The sequence below is a fragment of the Phoxinus phoxinus genome, assembly GCF_949152265.1.
Source record: "Phoxinus phoxinus genome assembly, chromosome: 15".
NCBI lineage: Eukaryota > Metazoa > Chordata > Actinopteri > Cypriniformes > Leuciscidae > Phoxinus > Phoxinus phoxinus.
The window spans coordinates 14,874,282-14,893,489 of NC_136890.1; the positions used below are offsets into that span (position 1 = coordinate 14,874,282).

The following is a 19,208-nucleotide window of genomic DNA, read 5'->3' on the forward strand; positions in this document are numbered from 1 at the left end:
ATATGACTTTACTTCTCGTAATTGTGACTTTATAAACCACAAAGCACCTTCTTGCAATTGTGACAGTTTCTTGTAACTTGATTCATATGTCAGAATCGGACTTAACAAATGCACACAATCTCATTGTAACTTTACATCTCACAATTGTGAATTTGTTTCTTTTATTTGTGACTATAAATCACAATGTAACTTCATATCTTACAATTGAGACTTTATTTCAAGTAATATAAAGTCATATTAAGATTTTGCGCATTAGTTGGTTAAAAGTCATTCTCAGATATCCAGTCAAATCTCACAATTTTGAATGTATTTTTTGTGATTCTTCATAAATCACAGTGTAAATTTAAATATTGCAATTGTGACTTTGTTTCTCGTAATTTGAATACATCTCAGAATGTGACAAACTAATGTGCAAAATCTCAAAGTAGCTTTATATTTCACAATTATGAATTTGTTTCTCGTAATTGTGACGTTATGAATCACATATATGTAACTTCATAAGTAGCAATGTGGCTTTTAACAAATGAATACGCAATTCATTCTTACTGATTTCCCTCGTGTGTGTTTTAGGATTTTACTTTATACTATCCACTTACTGCGTGTATAGAAACATCAGTAACACAATAGTGCTTCCAGCAGTTGGGACACTAAGGGATCACAATTAATGTTGCCTGATCCTAAATATGGCACACAGGGCTGTTCCACTTCCAGATTGGGAGAGATCCCCGCCAGGGAGTGGATACGGGCTGAGCGGGTCCGCCAGCTTTACCCTCAATATGTCAGTGTTAGTGCTGCGGTCCACTTGTTCCTCTCACCCTCTGTAGTAAATGAACAGACACAGCCGGTCTAGAATAACGACTCGGGCTGTCACATCAAATCAAAAGATGCCATCTCAATCTGCGAGGGTTGTGAGTGAGACGCAATGAGACGTATCTCAGGCCTCCCTTTTATCAGCAAGGATTTTAAAGGTTTCTTTAGAGAGAAACTGTAGCCTTTGGTTCGCTGTATGAATGACTCTTGCTTTGCTAGGAAGAAGCAGTAAAAGAAAAAAATGGTTTGGAAAAACATGATGGTGAGTAAATGATAATAGAATGTGAACTTGAGGGTGAACTTTCCCGTTAAATCAGTCTCCAAATTAATTTTCCCCATTTACGTTGTCACACAATCAACTGAAGATGTGATAACCATAACAATACATACAATTATACAACAAAGACATCCAACCATACTTAACTCACCTCTCTGTGAAATTACATGATCAGCTAATGTTTACACAATCAGCCAATGGAGGCTGTGTCCACATTTCCCGGCAGCAATGTTTATTTATTTTGTATAAAGAAAGAAAGAAAATATGCAAACTCCAAAACTCAGTTGCTACTCACAGCAGGCCTTTCAAGACACTAAAATGGTATTATGGCAAGAAGATGGATCTGACAACCCTGTTGAATTCAATATTTCTATAGTGTGCACATGAGATTTGTCATTCACTGGCTATTTTTTTCCTTCGTATCAGAATAAAAAAAAGAGTTATTCTGGTTGTTCCAGGCTCTGTGAGGCTGTGATAATGGATTGGATGCAATATTTCTGTCCTCTACTGTCTGTAATGACTTCTGTCAGTAAATTAAACATTACACTTAACTCATGCCAAGGTGACAAATAACTAGAAAGGTTTCTATTTCACTGGAAAAAGCGCTTGCTCCTGTTTCTTTCTCTTTTTTCCTAGAAAGGAAAATGACTAATTTATCTTCACTTCTCCCTTTATTATGTTTGGAATGTGCTAAAAGAAACATTTAGGAAGAAGAAACTTTTTAAACTATAACTGTTCTGTATTGGAACATAATAATAATTCATTTAGTGCTGGATTTTCTGAGTTTCATATAAGAGATGGCAATAAAAAGAAGCCAATATCAACAGCAAACAGTACAGCACGTTGCCAGAATGTATTCGTAATGGAAATATTGATAATTACCTGAGATGATTGACGCCAGGCGGAATGCATCTGAATGTCGATGAGGCGTCATGGGTTCATACGGAGATGGCTCATAAAAATCCTCACCTAAAAAAAAAGACATAATTATAGACTATTAAAATAATGTTAAGCACTGTACATACCCACACTACAGTGCTACATTGCATTTGTATGCTAGATTAGTACATTGTGCTACATTGTTGTCACATGTCCTTATTATGTTTATTTCAATGTGTGGCATCCAATTATCATCTGAGAATCCAACCTTGTGTTAAAAAATGCTGTCTGATAAAATAATAAGCCAAAAAACCTAGGAAACAATCTCAGCTTATATTACTTACAGTTCATTCATCACACTGGGAATGGAAGGTCAAGTAGAGCCTTAAGTAGAGTAAATATGCTCTGTTGTATACTGCACATTTTTGGTTCATGGTATCAGGTCATCTTTAGTGGTAGTACACACTATGCACTTACACTATACTCTATGTACTTCGCCATATAATGTATAAAGATACTGTTGTACCAAATGGGGCAATTACATTATTTTTATTTTTGCTACACATAAGCATTTGCTACAAGTACATAATCTAGGCACTCATAGTGCACCAGGCCTTGTTGTGCATTTAAAGCCTTGTCCACATAAATTCGTTTTCGTTTGAAAACTGATCTTTTTCTCTCTGTTCTGGCCTTCCTTCCACACTGAGATGGAATTTCTATCCTGACAAAAATGTAGCTTTCCCAGGTGGATCAATTTGAACACAGTGTTTTTTGTAGAGTGGACTATGAAAACGGACGTATTTGAAAACGATGACGCATGTTTAGTTCTGTCATGACAACTCTTGGGGAGATTGGCATGGTGATGGATATGGCAATGTTAATTTATTTGGTCTCGGTGGAATAGATCTGCTACGGTTCTGCTGCTGCAAAGCAAGTACCGTGACTTGCTACTGCCAATACATTCACAGATATTGCTGTGAGCATTTAAAGCCTGGAACACACCAAGTCGACGCCGACGAACTAGCGCTGATGAAAGCCGACTGTGTTGTCGCCTCGCGTCGGGGTAAAAAGCTGCACTTGAACACACCGAGAGAACTACAGCCGACTGTCCGCTAGAATGCGCGTTCTGCGCCTGCATGTAAATGTGACAACTGTCTATTTCTGCAGATATATTCGTCTATATCCGTCATGCAAAAAGGGAAACCGACGCTGCAGGCTGCAGATACACAAACCGTAAACAAAGCAATGCGTGCGTACCGTTTTGAATATCAATCCTGCTACACACTTTCTTTATTTAACTCTGCTCATGTTGATATTGAAATATTCACCAAGGAACATTCTGGTAATATAATGTAACATTAGAACAGCCTTCTATTTGAGCCGTTTTGACTTCTTTGCTCGATTCAACATGTCAAATCGGCCGAAACAAAGCCGACGAGGACCAATTTCAGCCAACGGTGCGGAACACACTGAGGAAACTTAGTCGGCCGACGCATAAAAACTGCCCGACGGCCGACTGTCGGCTTGGTGTGTTCCAGGCTTAAGACATGCTGCACATATAACATACATGAATAAGCCCCCCGTAGCAGATCTATACAGGTGGAGCTGGGGAAGGGGGAGGGAAGTGCGCTGCAGACTGTTAACAGCAAACACTGCCAGTATTTAAATGTTGAGCCGCAGCTCATTGGCCTCTGATGCAACAGCAACCAATCAGCTGAGCTATGTAGATAACGATGTGATCGCTACCAAAATTTAGTTAAACCTGTAACCAGATGTCAGAGACAATTAAGTAATTATGAAATTACATATAAAGATGTACTACTATTTAAATACATATTGTAGCCTACTGAACGTACACTTAAGTGGCCTTTTTATTTCATTAAAGTTATATTATCTGCAAGTACAGGTTTTATGTAGGCTACTTAAAAAATATACTTTAAAAATAAATTTGAAGTACACTAAAAGTGCACATTCAATAAGATTAAGCACACTTCTTTTTCCACAAGGGTTGAAAGGCCGCTATACCATGAAAACCCATTGGGAATTATGTCATATCACTGCTACTGTTCACTTTTAAATGTCCTAAAAACTGTGTGTAAACTTCATATTAAAATAAGAAGCTTTGTGACTCTTGAACTGAGTTGGGGAGACAGTAAAAACACCTCGACGATGTGTGTGAAGATTGTGCCTGTCAAAATTAAAAATTAGCCAGCCTTTGCCTGCGGTCCTCCCTTCTGAAAGTCTCTCAGGAGCTTTAATCCAGAATTCGAAATTCACAATCATTCCATGTACTGTAATTCACACACCTGCATACTAGCAGGGGGCACTCGGATCCTCTTTTCTGTTGGGGAATGCGGATCATTGGAGTATTTAAGCTGTGTCAGTCTCGTTTTATCGTACCGTGAGCTTCACTGTCACACAGCAGTTTCTGAAGCGGATGGGCTACACATGGATGTGTGCACATGTAGAGATGTGATTAAAGATGGCATATGTCTTCAGACGGTCCCTAACTCACATTAGATCACTAACATGGAACAGTGCGTATTAAACATCACTCCACCTGCTGACCGAGTGTCAAGGAAAGGATTCACTCTGCAGTTAGACAGACAGATAGAATTGTATGAATTATCCTAACTAAAATGAATAGACCAAAACGTCTAGTACAATTAAGTCTGAAAGTAAAATGACTTGATTATACATACTTGATAAGACTACTTATGACTACTTATACATACTTGATAATCTGAAAAGGATTGGAAACTTGCACTGCAGATAAACTAGAAATATGAAATATTCAAAGGTCAATAAAAAAAAGATATATGTAAGAAAAGAAAAAAAAATGTAAATAAAGTTTTACAAAAACACATGTCAAGTTTTTTTTTTAAATGTTCTGAATTTTGAAATATTGAAAAAAAAGTAAAAATGTTCATTACACCTCACATTTCTACATATTAATATTATATATTTTGAATATATTTTTCATGGTAAGAATTATGTATTTTTAATACATGACCAAAAATATCTAAGTTAATTCTGAAATTAAAAACATGTTCACCAGGTCAAGTCATTGTATGTAAGAATTGCAATATAATTTTTAATAAATTAATATATCCTGAGAAAAATGCATCATGTCATTGACCCTTAAGCTTAAAATACAAAGGTGGTTGTTTTTTTTTTGTATACATTTATTAGAATAATAATATTAGCAATAAATGTATACATGAAACAGTGTCTCCAGGGCCTGTCTCATGACATTATTTAAAAACGTTATCTGGAGATGGAAAGTCCAGTTACTTTTAGCCAAATTATAATAGACTTAAAAGGTCATAAAAAGTCAACAGAGCATATGTGTGAATGACTGATGACCTTTTATGATGTGTGTCAGGTACGCTAATAATGATTTTAACATTCCAGGAAAACCACCGGAGTAAACAACATCCCAAGGGAATGAAAAATCACATATAAGATCTCTTCAATATCTCAACTGTTTCCCCAATATTGACAATATCAAATGGAGAACAAACTGAGACATCTGCTTTTTTAGATGTTTCCCCTGAAAGCAAAAACAACTGGATGTCGAGATGGTCACATTTTTTGTCTATTTCTATTACTCCTAAGCAATTTTACGAGCAGCATTAGAGAAAGTTTAAAGTGCAATGGAACATCTTCGTCACATTTCCTGCGCTTTGACAAAGCAACCTCTGAGTGATCAGCTTTTCCTTTGGGACTCTGTCTCATTTTTTGCGTCTTTGTTATGACTGAATAGTTATGTTTGAACTTGACAACCCAAAGCACAGTATGAAGCTGTTTTAAATAGCACGTACTAAATGCACAGAACATAAGAATTAGCATATGTCCTTTCCCGAGTGACATTTCAATCTGAATAAGAGCTCCATCTTTCAGTCGCTCTCCCTTTGCCGTTCCTTCACCTGCAATCATCGCAATGTGAAGTGAACTCTGATGGTCATTTGGAGAGACAGCCTATTACATGAGTCCACAGGGAGTCTGTCTCTGTTTTTTCCCTCGTGTCTTTCTCCCTCTCGCGCTTTCTTGTGTTCTGTCTCTTTGTCTCTGTTATGTGTCTGTCTCATTTTGTCAGTAAGCCCAGCTCAGGAGTGCCGAGGTGACAGCTGAACAGACAAATGTTGTCTGACGGCTTTCTACTAGAGAACACTCACCGTCTCACTGTTGCATCAGGTGAGAGATGCCAAACGGCTTCTGCACGCGGACAGGGTTGGCAGGATTTTAAAATGCATTCCACTACAGGGTTTGAATTTTCTTCTACACAAAAGTGAATGGGGAAAATATAGCACTATTCTCTCAAGTAGACAAGCTAATCTTTGCTTATCATTCCCACATCATTTAAAAAATCTATATTGGGCCTAGTATCAAATTACTTGATACTAGAAGACATTTATCATAATGTATAATTGTGCTTGAAGGTACAGGTAAGCGCTACACATAGCATTTTAGCTTCCCTTACAAAAAATACGTTTATTCAAGTGTGCTATTAGTACTTCTTTCAAACTAAAACTAAAAAAATGTCTACTTTTAACTTTATGTCCTCAAAAATACACTTTATGTACTTCTCAGAAATATACTTAAAGTTACAATTAAGTATAGCTACTTGACTTGAAGTTTATTTGGTATATTTACTTGTACTTTTGATCAATATATACTGAAAAGTATAATTCAGTATCCTCACACCGTGTCCTAACCAGATGCGATACGATAAGATCCAGCGATAAATAATTACTATAATTACCCCACTAGACGCGACGCAACTGCGAGATGTGTAAAAATCAGTGTTGTGGGTAACGCGTTATAAAGTAACGCGTTAGAGTACTCTAATTACCTTTTTCGTGAAATATATAACTTAACGCGTTAGTTTTGTGCGTTAACTAATCAGTAACTTCGTTATTTTTAAAAAAAAGTAATCCGTTATTTTAAGGAAAGGAAAATCACGAATAAAAAAATTTCCCCAGGATCAAGACAGTGTTTCTGCGCTTCAATACCCCACCACCCTCCAGCGCACCCGTGGAGAGGCTTTTCAGCCTCGGGAGTCTCGTTCTTACTCCCAGGAGAAATCGACTGTCGGACAAACGTTTCGAAAATCTGCTTCTTCTACGCTTTAATCACTACTTTGAAGAGTAAATGTAAGAGGACTATGTTAAAGCGAATTTAGGCTTGTGAGTCACAAACGTTGTTACACTTTATTAATATTTATTTCGGCTATTAAGCGATTTGTCATTTGCCTGTGTGCCAGTTAATGATTTTATTCGGTTTGTAATCATTTTTGTTTGACAGGCAGCTGTTAATTTCTGTTAGATCGTTGACTGGTTGACAGGCACACGCGCGCGGTCTCTTGCTCTCTCTCCCTCTCTGCTGTGCACGCGCTACGCGGTTTGGAGCACAGACTCTGTCTCGCGGGCGCGCTCGCTCTAGATTCCGGGAGATTTTAACTAATTCGCGGGCATCAGTGAGCCGCTATCAATATGCGGGAGTTCAGCCGGGTTCAGACTACACAATGTCAGCCAGATTTTGGCACAATCCTTTTGAAGTAGGGTGCTTTGGTGATTCGTAAATGACAATGGGCGTAAAATCGAACGTTTCACCTCATATAGTGTGTGATAGTGGATGACAACCGACGCTGTGTCTGCAACGCTTCACGGTGTCACATTAGAAAGACAAGCATGTTTAAAGGTGTAGTCTGTAAGAATGACAGCTAGTGGTCGAAATAGGTACTGCAGTCCAAATTCAAAATATCGGAGATTGTTGTTTCCCCCGCCCCCTTTTCCTCAGACTCGACGCTCACGCGGGTTGCCAGTTTGAGGACACGCAACAGGAACGAGCACAATTGACAATGAAAGACGAGGAGACTTCTAACTAAAGTGTCTGCGTTTTAATATGCTCTCGTTCATAGAGATTTTTAGATGGATACCGATATGTGCTTTTTAGGTTGGGTAGAATCTGCCATCTCTGATCCAGTTTGTTTGCTGGCTGCAATACGCTGTGTTTCCTGCCAACTGGCATCCCGGGTGTTGAAATACTATTGGGTGAACTAGCAGTGGACGAGATCTCACAGACCACAACAAAAACAGACATTGCAACACGGAACGCACATTTCAAAGTAAAATAACTGGCTGTAGAAGTGTTTTTCAGAGAAACTAGTACGTGAATTCTGTTACTCATATTATGCTATTTGTATGCTTTAGTAGAGGGGAAAAGTTACAGTACATACAACAACTTTAACTTTTTTTCGGACCTGCACAAAGGGTTCTGTCATATCTGTGAAGTTGACCAATAGGAGCACAGAAGCTCTTCCATTCACAGTTTCAAACTGTACTAACTGATTGTGGGCGGGACCTTGATACCGCGCGGCTCCACTTCATGCTCGCTACTTACTGTTTTCTACTTTAATATATTTTTTAAATGTAATTTATTCCTGTGATGGCAAAGCTGAATTTTCAGTAGCCATTACTCCAGTTTTTCAGTTTTTGTTTACGGTCAAAAAATCTGTACGTCCTGATGGAGATAGCGATCTAGTACAAAACAAACTGCACCCAAACATAGATCTAACACTATACAGGTGAGGCTCATCCTGTGCTTTCGTTTCCCCTCACTGTTTTCCCATCCCTTTCTTCAGGATATGTACACCATTAAAAAAAGAGCTCAAATCCTGAGGTGATGAAGATGAATATTTAAAATCTCTCCTGCGGAGGGAGCAACCATTTTGATGGATGTTTGTTGGAAGACCATAACCGTAAAGAATCATTCCTCCACAGTCTGTTCACTGTGAAAAATAAACACAAAATCGATGAGCACAGTATAATGGGGAAAGTAAACTCAAAAATCGCCTGCCCTCCTGAAAGAAAATGAATATTTGTAGTCAGGCTTCAACTGCGGGCTAATTCGCCTGTGTAGTTAGTCGTAAAAATACAGAGAGAGAAATTTTTAGAACGGAACAAAATGATGATAGCAACAGAGATCCCAATCTGCAGCTAAATCACAGTGTGCTACGCTTCACTGATGCATGCTGGATAATTGCTTTTGTATAATTGTTTGTGAAGGACCAGAGAATGAGGAGGCCGCACCATTATCCTTAGACATTCAAAACATGTGTGACCTCTACGACATCTCCTGACAACATTTTCAAATAATGTCACATCATTAGGCTCTGCAGACCCTTTTCATACTGTTACTGTAATTAGTTTATACTAAAACAAGAGATTTGATGGTGCAAACTCGTATGTTTATCTGTAGTCTCTTTCATTGGCATAAGAATAACAGAATGTAGTTAACAATCCAATAGCAGTCTTTTAGCAGTATCCAATAGCAGTAACATTTCTCTTCAATGCTGTCACTACAGCCTTTGTTCATAACATTGATGTTTGGGACACACACTGTGTCTAATAAGCCTCAGCCCCCTGTTAATACTCCATTAGGTCAGCAGGAAACAAGTAATTCAAGCAAAGCAAGCACTAATGTCCCTAAAGCATCAGCCAAGACATTCAATATCAACCTGACTGAGCAAGGCCTTTGATCCTGTCCCAAATAGACACGGGATATAGAAACAGACTGTGATTCAATCCACATCCAATAGTTTATTTTAGAGACATCCTGTTAATAGACTTAAAGATCATGAATATACATAACCTGTGTGTGTTGTTTTGCATAGCAATACGAGTACAAAAAGTGTCCACAGAAGTGAGCTAAAAACTGGCAAATCTTCCCTGTGGGGACATTCAGAGACAAATTATTCATGAATATGGAAGATCTTCTTCTTCTTGTAATAATAATAATATAATTATTATATTTTAATAGTAAAATGGGAAAATTAGTAATTATCAAATTTAATATATATATTAACAATTAAAGTCTATGGGCCCTATCTTGCACCCAGCGCAATTGACTTTGAACACCGACGCATGTATCATTCCTATTTTGCACCCGCGCACAGCGGACTTTTCCCTCCACAGACACACGTTGGTAAATTAGGGAATGAACTTGCGCTCGCGGGGGCGGTTCAGCGCAAAGAGAAGGCGTGTTCCGGCGCAAAATTCCCTGGTGCTATTTTCCAGTTTTAGAAAGCAATTGCGCCACTGACCAGGAAAAAAACAGTCTAAAGACAGTGGCGCATTGCGCGTTAGTGATATGGTATTTTAAGGGCGCGTGCTTGGCCATAATGTAGCGTGTTAACGCGCATACACTTTGATTCTCTAATATAAACAGACGCAGCAGTTTTCATTTGTGCAAATCATACATTATTACAAGGAAACATATTAACACACGAGGGAAATCATTGTTGTGTCCGTGAAGATGTGAAAAAGATCTATCTAGATAAAAAAAAAAAAATCTAGATTAGGCTACACATTTACCCAAATTATACGCCTGTTTAACCGAAGCTAATTTGGGTGGTTTCTCCCATCATCCCCAGTGTCACTTCTCTGTGTTTTACGGCCCTGACGAGAACGTCGGTCTCCTCGGCTGTGAACCGCTACTGGCGTGCGCTGGGCAAATCCGCCGTTATAATAGCAATCCGCCATGGAACAAGCGTGCCTGCTCTTAAAGGGAATGTGAGAGGACGCTCTGATTGGTTTATTTCACGTTACGCCCAAACCACACCTATGAATAATGAAGCTACTTCAGACCAACCCCTTTTAGATTTGCGCCAGGCGCAAGAGTCATTTATCCCGCCGGGAAAATAGCAACAGCGCCGGGACCCGCCCACAAAGTTACTTGCGCTTTGCGCTTTGACACTTGCATTTCAGATCGTTAAAATAGGGCCCCTTATGTCATTTACAACACATATACCTAATCAAATGCAACTATCATAAAACTATGCATTTTGTATGGCAAAATAAATATCAGTTTTTAACAGGAAGATTTGGTAACACTTTTTTAACACAACATTTTTACTGTATGCTTGTTATATTTGTGGCATGTACCTACTGTAGTATTATCAGTAAATTATGCATAATTATAATGCAACTAACCCAAACCCTAATCCTAACCCTATAAGTAGTACATGCTGTTAATTAATATTACTCAGTACTTAAATGTATAATTACACTGTAACAAGGGCACATTAAAACCAGATTGCATGACATTATGTATTGTTTAAAAAAACTACACCATACAGATTATAGGTACAATCTGAAGCAAAACCAGATAAGAACCACTGAGCAGACTAAACACGAGACAAGGGGAACTTTTCTCTAAAATGCACTTGTAAGGTTACTTGTAAGTTTATATTAATACAGACGTCACAAAAGTCCTGTGAGACGACTGAATGAACAGCTGCCTTAAATGCCTATTGTGCGTTTCAAAATTCTGTACATTAATTAAAGAAACAAACTTCTGTTTATCAAGAGCATTTGGCACTTCAGCCAAGACACCCCTAGGGAAATCAAGATGGTAATTAGGAGTAAAGATCAGAGAGTTCTTAAGGAATAGTGCAGCCACAACATGTACACTGCAACACACACAGTACAGAGATACACGAAAAACCTGCATCAATAAACACAGCTGAAAATACTTTAAAATCCTCTCTGAGACAACTGAATCTGAGTTATACTTCTATGAGTAAGGCATTGCAGTCTTGCAAAAATGACTGCATAGTGTTTCCCAATATTTTTTTGTCTTCCTAACCCAACTATCTTCACATACTCATTCCTACATCAGAAATGTGTTATTTTTGAAACACTTATATATTTAAAAATTAATATAATATATTAAATAATAAATTATATATATATATATATATATATTTATATATATATATATATATATATATATATATATATATATATATATATATATATATATATATATATATATATTTATAGAAATACCATACTGTATATATCATTCACAATTACCATTATTAGACATGTTTTTCTCTTTGTGCCAAAAATTAATATGTACCAAGAATGCAACTACATTATATTCAATTATAAATTAGAGATTGATGATGAATTACCCCAACAAAACCAGGGTCTTTACATTTTCCCAGAGAGATGAGGATTCAATTGGAATCTCACCGCATTGTCCTTTTTCCGTTTGCAGCAAATTGAGGCAAATGAGAGATTTGTGAGAGGGCTGAGGACAATAATCAGTCTCTGGACGGCTGACATATTTGAGTTAATTTAATTTCACTGGGCCGCTCCTCCTGTTCGACCCATTGATCATTTACTCCACCCTGATTCATTCACAGCTGGGGTATTAATCAGGCTCAAGTCTGGATTTACCTGAGATATGCCTTAGCTTAATGCGACATTAGGAGTACAAGACAACAAAGAAGATATTTGATCGTGGGAACAAGACAGAAAAATGCCCCCAAAAAAGTCTCTAATTGAGATCCTCATTGTTTTTTGCCTTTCTCTTCCTGTCTTCCGTTCATGCAGTACAATTATTTCAAAATGACATGCTGCAGTAGGCAAATACCCCGTTCTCTTAATTTGTGGTCCACTTTAGTTTTATTCTGCAAACCCAGTGGTTGATCCAAAAATAATGTCAACGGCAGTAGACATACTAAAACAATTTTTTTTTTTTTTTAAGTGCACACTGAAGGAATATCAAGAACTAAAAGAACTAAAGGCTTAAATACACAACAGAATCAAAAGAAACTGAAACAGGTGCGTAGCATAATCGGTAAACAAGGAAACTAACTAGTGATTACAGACGGGCAGACAGGGTTAACCAAACTAAAACGCCAACAAACTCAAGGTACATTTACACGATAAGGATGTACTAAAAATGGAAATCCTTTGCGTTTTTTTGTGTACAGACGACAATGATGTCAAAACAATCTCCGTTCACATGGATCCGCAAAAACGATTAAAAACCCTGTATAATGGATTCCAGGCCAGTAGTTGGCAAGGTCACTTTGTAGAAACACTTTGCGCCTACAGACTGAACACGTAATATGCATATGATGCCACCGTTTTCACAAATTCACAGTTTTTTAGTTTACACCGAGACAATAATGGTATTTTTCAAAAGCCTTCACATTGAAACACGTTTTCAAAAGTTTGCATTTTCAGGCCCCCAAAACCAAGCTTAGCATCAGTTCTTTCTTCTTTCTTTTCTTTTTGCCATTTATATAGCGCTTTCATATGTACTACTGTACACCCAAAGTGCTTTACAATCATATCAGAGGGTCTCTCCTCAACCACCACCAGTGTGCAGCATCCACTTGGATGATGCGACGGCAGCCACAGTACAACAGCGCCAGTGCGCTCACCACTCACCAGCTACAGTGGAGAGAGGAGAGAGAGTGATAGAGCCAATTCAATGGATGGGGATTATTAGGAGGCCATGATTGGTAGGGGCCAATGCCGGTGGAATGTGGCTAGGACACCGGGGTTACACCCCTACTCTTTACGAGAAGTGCCATGGGATTTTTTAATGACCACAGAGAGTCAGGACCTCGGTTTTACATCTAATCCGAAGGACGGTGCTCTTTGACAGTATAGTGTCCCCGTCACTATACTGGGGCGTTAGGACCCACACAGACCACAGGGTGAGCACCCCCTGCTGGCCTCACTAACACCTCTTCCAGCAGCAACCTGGTTTTCTCAGGAGGTCTCCCATCCAGGTACTAACCAGGCTCAGCTCTGCTTAGCTTCAGTGGGCAACCAGTCTTGGGCTACAGGATGATATGGCTGCTGGTTCTGGCAGGTCACGTTAGTCAAGCTCGCATCAGCTGACTCTCAGCTGATCCACGTCTACCTATAGGAATACGACACCTATCACCGTATACATATATAAGCTCCTTCAGTATTATCAGCAGCTATCACGTTTCTCAGAAGCTCCTCCTCTTGTCTGTCAGGATTTGACATTCTGATTCCCCTTGAATCAGAATAAATTCTCGAATTATGTTGTACTTTAAAATCTTGAAATAATGATATCTGCAAAACATTCATGTTGGTTCTGTTTACCCAAGGGGGGTTATTGCCGCTCTCCCTGCTCTTATTCATGCTAGGCTGCATGGATGCGCATGGAGTTCAGAACGGAACCATACCGCCAATCATAACTGTATGCTAATAGTCAATCGTATTTGACGATAGTGGTCCTGACATAAATGCCGTTGTCATAAATGAACGACAAAAATGCATAAAAAGTTTTCAGTTTTTAGTTGAAAACGGTGCTGCGTGAACGGCCCCTCAACATAAACCTGACAAAGTTCCTAGCAGGTAATTAATAGTGGGAATACAGTGAAGCATGTGTAGGTTTAGGGGTTGGTGTAGGAGAGGGCTTTAGGGACATGGACAAGTAAACGCCCTCCATTTACGATTTTAATCATTATAATCATATACACTTAATATGTTGTTATTATTGCATACTGTTTTATGGAATACTACAATATACAGAGGTGCAAATATGCCTAGTGTCTGCCAGTATCTAACAACTATTTAGACCAGTGCAAAGAAAATACTTTTTGTTGCTATTTAGTGCAAATAGCCGCAGCCTACAGTTTTATTTATTTTTAGTTTATTTATTTTTGTAAACAAGTTAAACTAAATGGAAAAAAATAAAAATTACTTTGACAACTAGCTGAAAAAACAGTTTATAGTATGCAACTCTGGGCCATATTTGTATGCAATTAAAAAATAATAATATTGCAAATGCACTTATAAGGTTATTCGGAAAAAAAAAAAATCCCTAGGCTCATAAAGGTCAAAAAAACTATTTTCAATATTTTTTTTTTAGTTTTGACAATGTTGTAGGTACGGTTTACATCAGTTGCACATGTAATATTGGCTTACAAACCGCTTTTCTGGTATTTCTTCAGTGAGTACAGCAGGTTAATCCAAAACAAGACTCACAATGTGCAATTGATTTTACATGCTTCTTTTGTTACGAGTAAATAATGGATTTGGCTGCATTTGCTCTTGTTGTTTCTTTCTTTTTTGTTTTTGTTTTAAACTGAAAACAGTTGTTGCAATGTGAGACCAGGAATTTTCTTTTCAGATCTTTTATATGATTGACATAAAGTGTTTAAAATTCTTTTACCTGCCAAAAAACTCCACAACTGGATAACTTTATGATCGAGACTTTCATAATGGGGCCAAATAAATAAAAAAGGGTAAAAATAAACAATTTGGCTATTCAAAAACATAATTACGCCACCTACTACGTTTTGGCCAGCAGGTATAATTCAGTTGGGTTTCAATTCTTCTTTCAGAGCAGCATGTTAATATGCTGATTTCTCTTTGTTTACACAACATTTTTTCCCACACTCTTTATGGGAAAGCTTGCTCATATGGGAGTTGCAAAGTGAGGTGAAGAATAACCCTCAGCATATTGCAGAATAATTGCCTTTTTCTTTCATTACATTTTCTAAGAGCACATCCATTTCCAGTTTAATGGAGCTAAAACAATCATCTACCTGAGAGTCAATATTCCTGCCAGCAAGATTGCTTGTCCTTTTTGCCTGGCAACAATGTTCACTTGTGTTGTGGTGGCATTTGTTCCTCAAACTACATCATTCCAGATGAGTGGGACTATTGAACAGCAGGAGGGAGATTCTCTGAAATGGAAAGTGCCAAAATCATAACTGAAATAGAAAATCTTAACTGGCAAACAAGAATCGCTCCCATCTCATCTCTATGTTGAGGGCATGGGTGGGTATACATCATCAGTGTTGTGGTTGTTGTTGTTTTATCCACTCAGTTGTGTCCGACTCTTAGGGATCTGAAGGATAAAGTTCTTCCAATTGTCTCAGTCAGTGAATAAACCAATAGCGTACATTACTGAGCCTTTGTTTTGCAGTAAAACCCCTTTTACGTTATGTTACGTTACCTGCATGAGTGTTGTGAGATTTGTCTCTGTCCACCCTGCTGAAAAATTGATGGGTTGTTTTAACCCAATTTTGGGTAAAATATGGACAAACCCAGCCATTGGGTTAAATTTTTAACTTGCATTTTTGATCCAAATGTTTGGTTTTGTCCATATTTGACCCAAAATTGGGTTAAAACAACCCAGCATTTTTTTTGAGTGCAGGGTCCTGTTCTTACGATGTGACGTATTAAAGATTGTATAATTGTGCAAATTCCTCTCTGGATAATTACGTTTTCATTATAGTATCTGCATTGAGTTAGACATTTTTGGATTCAGGGACATTCAGAGACACCAATAAATGGAAAATGTATTCATGAATATGGTAAATTAGTACTTTTATTCTGCAAAAATTAATTTATTTGGTCAAAAGTGGCAGTATGACATTTTAGACACTTTCGATTCATCAAAGATCCTAAAATAAATGTAGCACGGTTTCCAGAAAAATATTAAGTAACACAACTGTTTTCAACATTGATGATAATAAGAAATGTTTCTTGAGCACCAAATCAGCATATTAGAAAGATTTCTGAAGGATCAGGTGACACTGAGAAGACCGAGGTAAATGTTCAAAAATGTTTTTGAAAAGTCTGTTATGCCAATGCTAACATTATTTGATTAAAAAACACACTTTGTAAAAAAGCAAGTAAAATGGCCTTTGTCTGTTATTAATACTAATATATACTAAACGATTTCAATTATAATTTTAATTATTATCCCAATGCTAGATTAGGTAGGTGAACAGCATGGTTGTGGTGGTCCACCAACTAAAAGACCAGCACAAAATAATCACTAGTCAACATAAACTGGATAATGACGCTGGTTAAAGCTGGCCTTTTCAGGGAAGGGAATATATAATGTGTTGTTCTATATTTGAATGTAGTTTTGCAGTGGCTGCTGGTTCTGGATGCACAGTGCACAGTCATAAGGTATTTCCCCATGCAGTCTAAACCCTGGCATTTTCACACCGCCAGCTCAGAGTCCCAGCACAGCGCCAAGACTGTTTTAACATTACACCTAGAGCCTCATCAATCTTGCACTACTGTCTCGCTGCATCTCCACTTACAGTAATGGAAATCATTAAAAAGGGATTCACAAGGAGATACAAGTGCTGTGCCTGTCATCGTATTTCTTCTCCGCTGTACACATAAACACATGCACCGAAATGTTTCTAGGGAAAATGTGGGAGCTTGTGTGTGTGTGTGTATGTGTGTGTGTGTGGATGTGGGTTCACCCGGCTGGTTGGCAGTTTTAGAAACCGTCTGTGATCCAGTGTAGAGCTATTGAGCTGCCCTAGGGCCAGCGCTGATGATTTAGTGGCTGTAGACTAGGGGTGGGAGGGGGGTGCTGGGTTGGGTTCGGGGCAAAAGGGAGGGAGCAGAGGACAAATAGAGCAGGTGGGGGTGAGGCGTCCTATCGCCTCCCTGTGGCCAGCCTGTCCTTATGAAAGTGGATGACTGAGGTAATAGACTTTGACTGCTGCTATTGGTCATAGAGTTAATAGCTAGATTCTGGGGAAAGATACTTTGTGCTTGGCGTTAGTATCATAGCTTGAGAGAGCGCCGGCACACGGAGAGGGGAAAAAAATGCCAGAAAGCAATACATAGTGTTTTTTTTCTTTTCTTTTCTTTTTTTTCTTCTTCTTTTTCCTTTTACTTGCTATGGTACCGTTGGGAAACCACATACCCTCCAGGGTTTAAACTCACAAGGCTCCAGCCGTCAGGATTCCCATACATTTTAATCAGTGAATTTCCATGATTTTGTCCAATGGTTCGTAACGGATGAGGATTTTTAACAATCATTTTATAGAGACCGAAATCACAAAGAGCAATTTCAAGAGCATTAAATATCTTAGAGCTCAGCATAACTAGAAAAATGTATGTTCATTATTATAGAGATTTCCTTGACTTGTTTGAAAATAGCAAATCTGTGAATCTACCAGTATTTTTCTAAGCAAAAAATACGTAAGTATTTAAAAAATACAAATGCTTTTTTGTGCAGCAAAATAATCTTTCAATGAAAAGTTTGAAGAACATTTTAACCTTGCTCCATTATACAGAATATTTTGTGCAATTGATGTAATATTTATACCCTACTGCCATTTTTTTTTCTCTTTTTGCACAAAACATTTTAATAGATTTATGCTCAAGCCAAAATAAAGCAATCCTCCGATGGTGAAAAAAAACCTCTTAATAGATCATAATAATTAATATATTTATCTTGTTTTAATCTTTAAATATGTATTGTTTTAAGCATGAAGCTCACTAAAACTTAATATATTTATACATTCATTATATCATGAAATTTCAAGATTTTCTAATACTGGTTTTGTTTGAATATTTTTACTGAGAACAAGACAAAGAATTCTGGGAAAAAAAGTGCAGTGAGATTGTGGGAACCCTATGCAGTTACAATTCCATCGCTAGCCCCGGTAACCTTGACCTTGAAGAAGCTCTTAATACTTGAGGCTGGACCTTGCTGCTGAAATCACACTGCTTTTGTTCAGCTTCTTCACCTGCTCAAGTACCTGTCAACCTCTGCTCACAATACATGACCTTGAGGCAAAAGTCATCCGTCTTTGGCTTTCAAATCGAAATTTTAAATGAACAAGATTGTAAGTCTCATAAACAATATTTAGGAAGAAATGAGGTGTCATTCCATCTAGTCTTGGACGTCCCCTGTGGCGATGGATCTATTACTATGGAGCAGCAGGTTATAGGGAATTACAGACATTTAATTTACAAGATGTGAATCAGTCTCCTCAGGGATTTATTGCATATGTAGAGATTCCAGAGTATCCATGGGAACCAGAATTAGATGGAGGCTAAGGCTGACGTTTAAATTGAACCGAAGTCAACTTCAATAAAATAAAAACAAAAGATCAAAGGAACATGATTATAGAATTATTCTAGAACGTCATTCAAGTGAAACATATTATGTACATATTATAGATTATAGCCTTTGAGGCCCCTCTGGAATCATGTTGTTCAAACATATTTTAGCTTCATCTGTTTATTAACTCTTTCCCTGCCATTGATGGAAATTTCTGTAACTTATGAGACAAAGACAACGCTTCCCCGCCATTGACTTAAATTTCTGTCTTTCCGTGTTTTCACTGTTAGACAGTAGGGGGCGCTATTTCGTATCTTCTGATAGGGTGCTGAATCTCCTGATCAAAAGACATGTGAAGAAGAAGCAGAAACAAGCAATAGCAAGCAGATGCATATGTCAAACAACATGATCAACAGCATATGAATCAAAACTGCCTAATGTTACCGAATTAAATGTCGACCCAGGACGAGCTATAGGACTGTGAAGCTTTGGGGGTGTTGATGGACTCAATCTGCTCCATCTGGCTTGTGATCATCATTCTGAATCCCATCCAGACATAGTCTTTGAC

At 37.9% G+C, this 19,208-nt stretch overlaps 1 protein-coding gene across 2 annotated transcripts in view; it reads right to left on the bottom strand.

Moving 5' to 3' along the window:
* gfra2a (GDNF family receptor alpha 2a) overlaps positions 1-19,208 on the bottom strand; it is a 79,217-nt gene that overhangs the window by 48,920 nt on the left and 11,089 nt on the right. For both annotated transcript variants that reach the window (XM_079636481.1, XM_079636482.1), the window contains exon 3: positions 1,970-2,056. In XM_079636481.1, the coding sequence (XP_079492607.1) occupies positions 1,970-2,056 (87 nt within the window). The remainder of the gene's footprint in view (positions 1-1,969; positions 2,057-19,208) is intronic.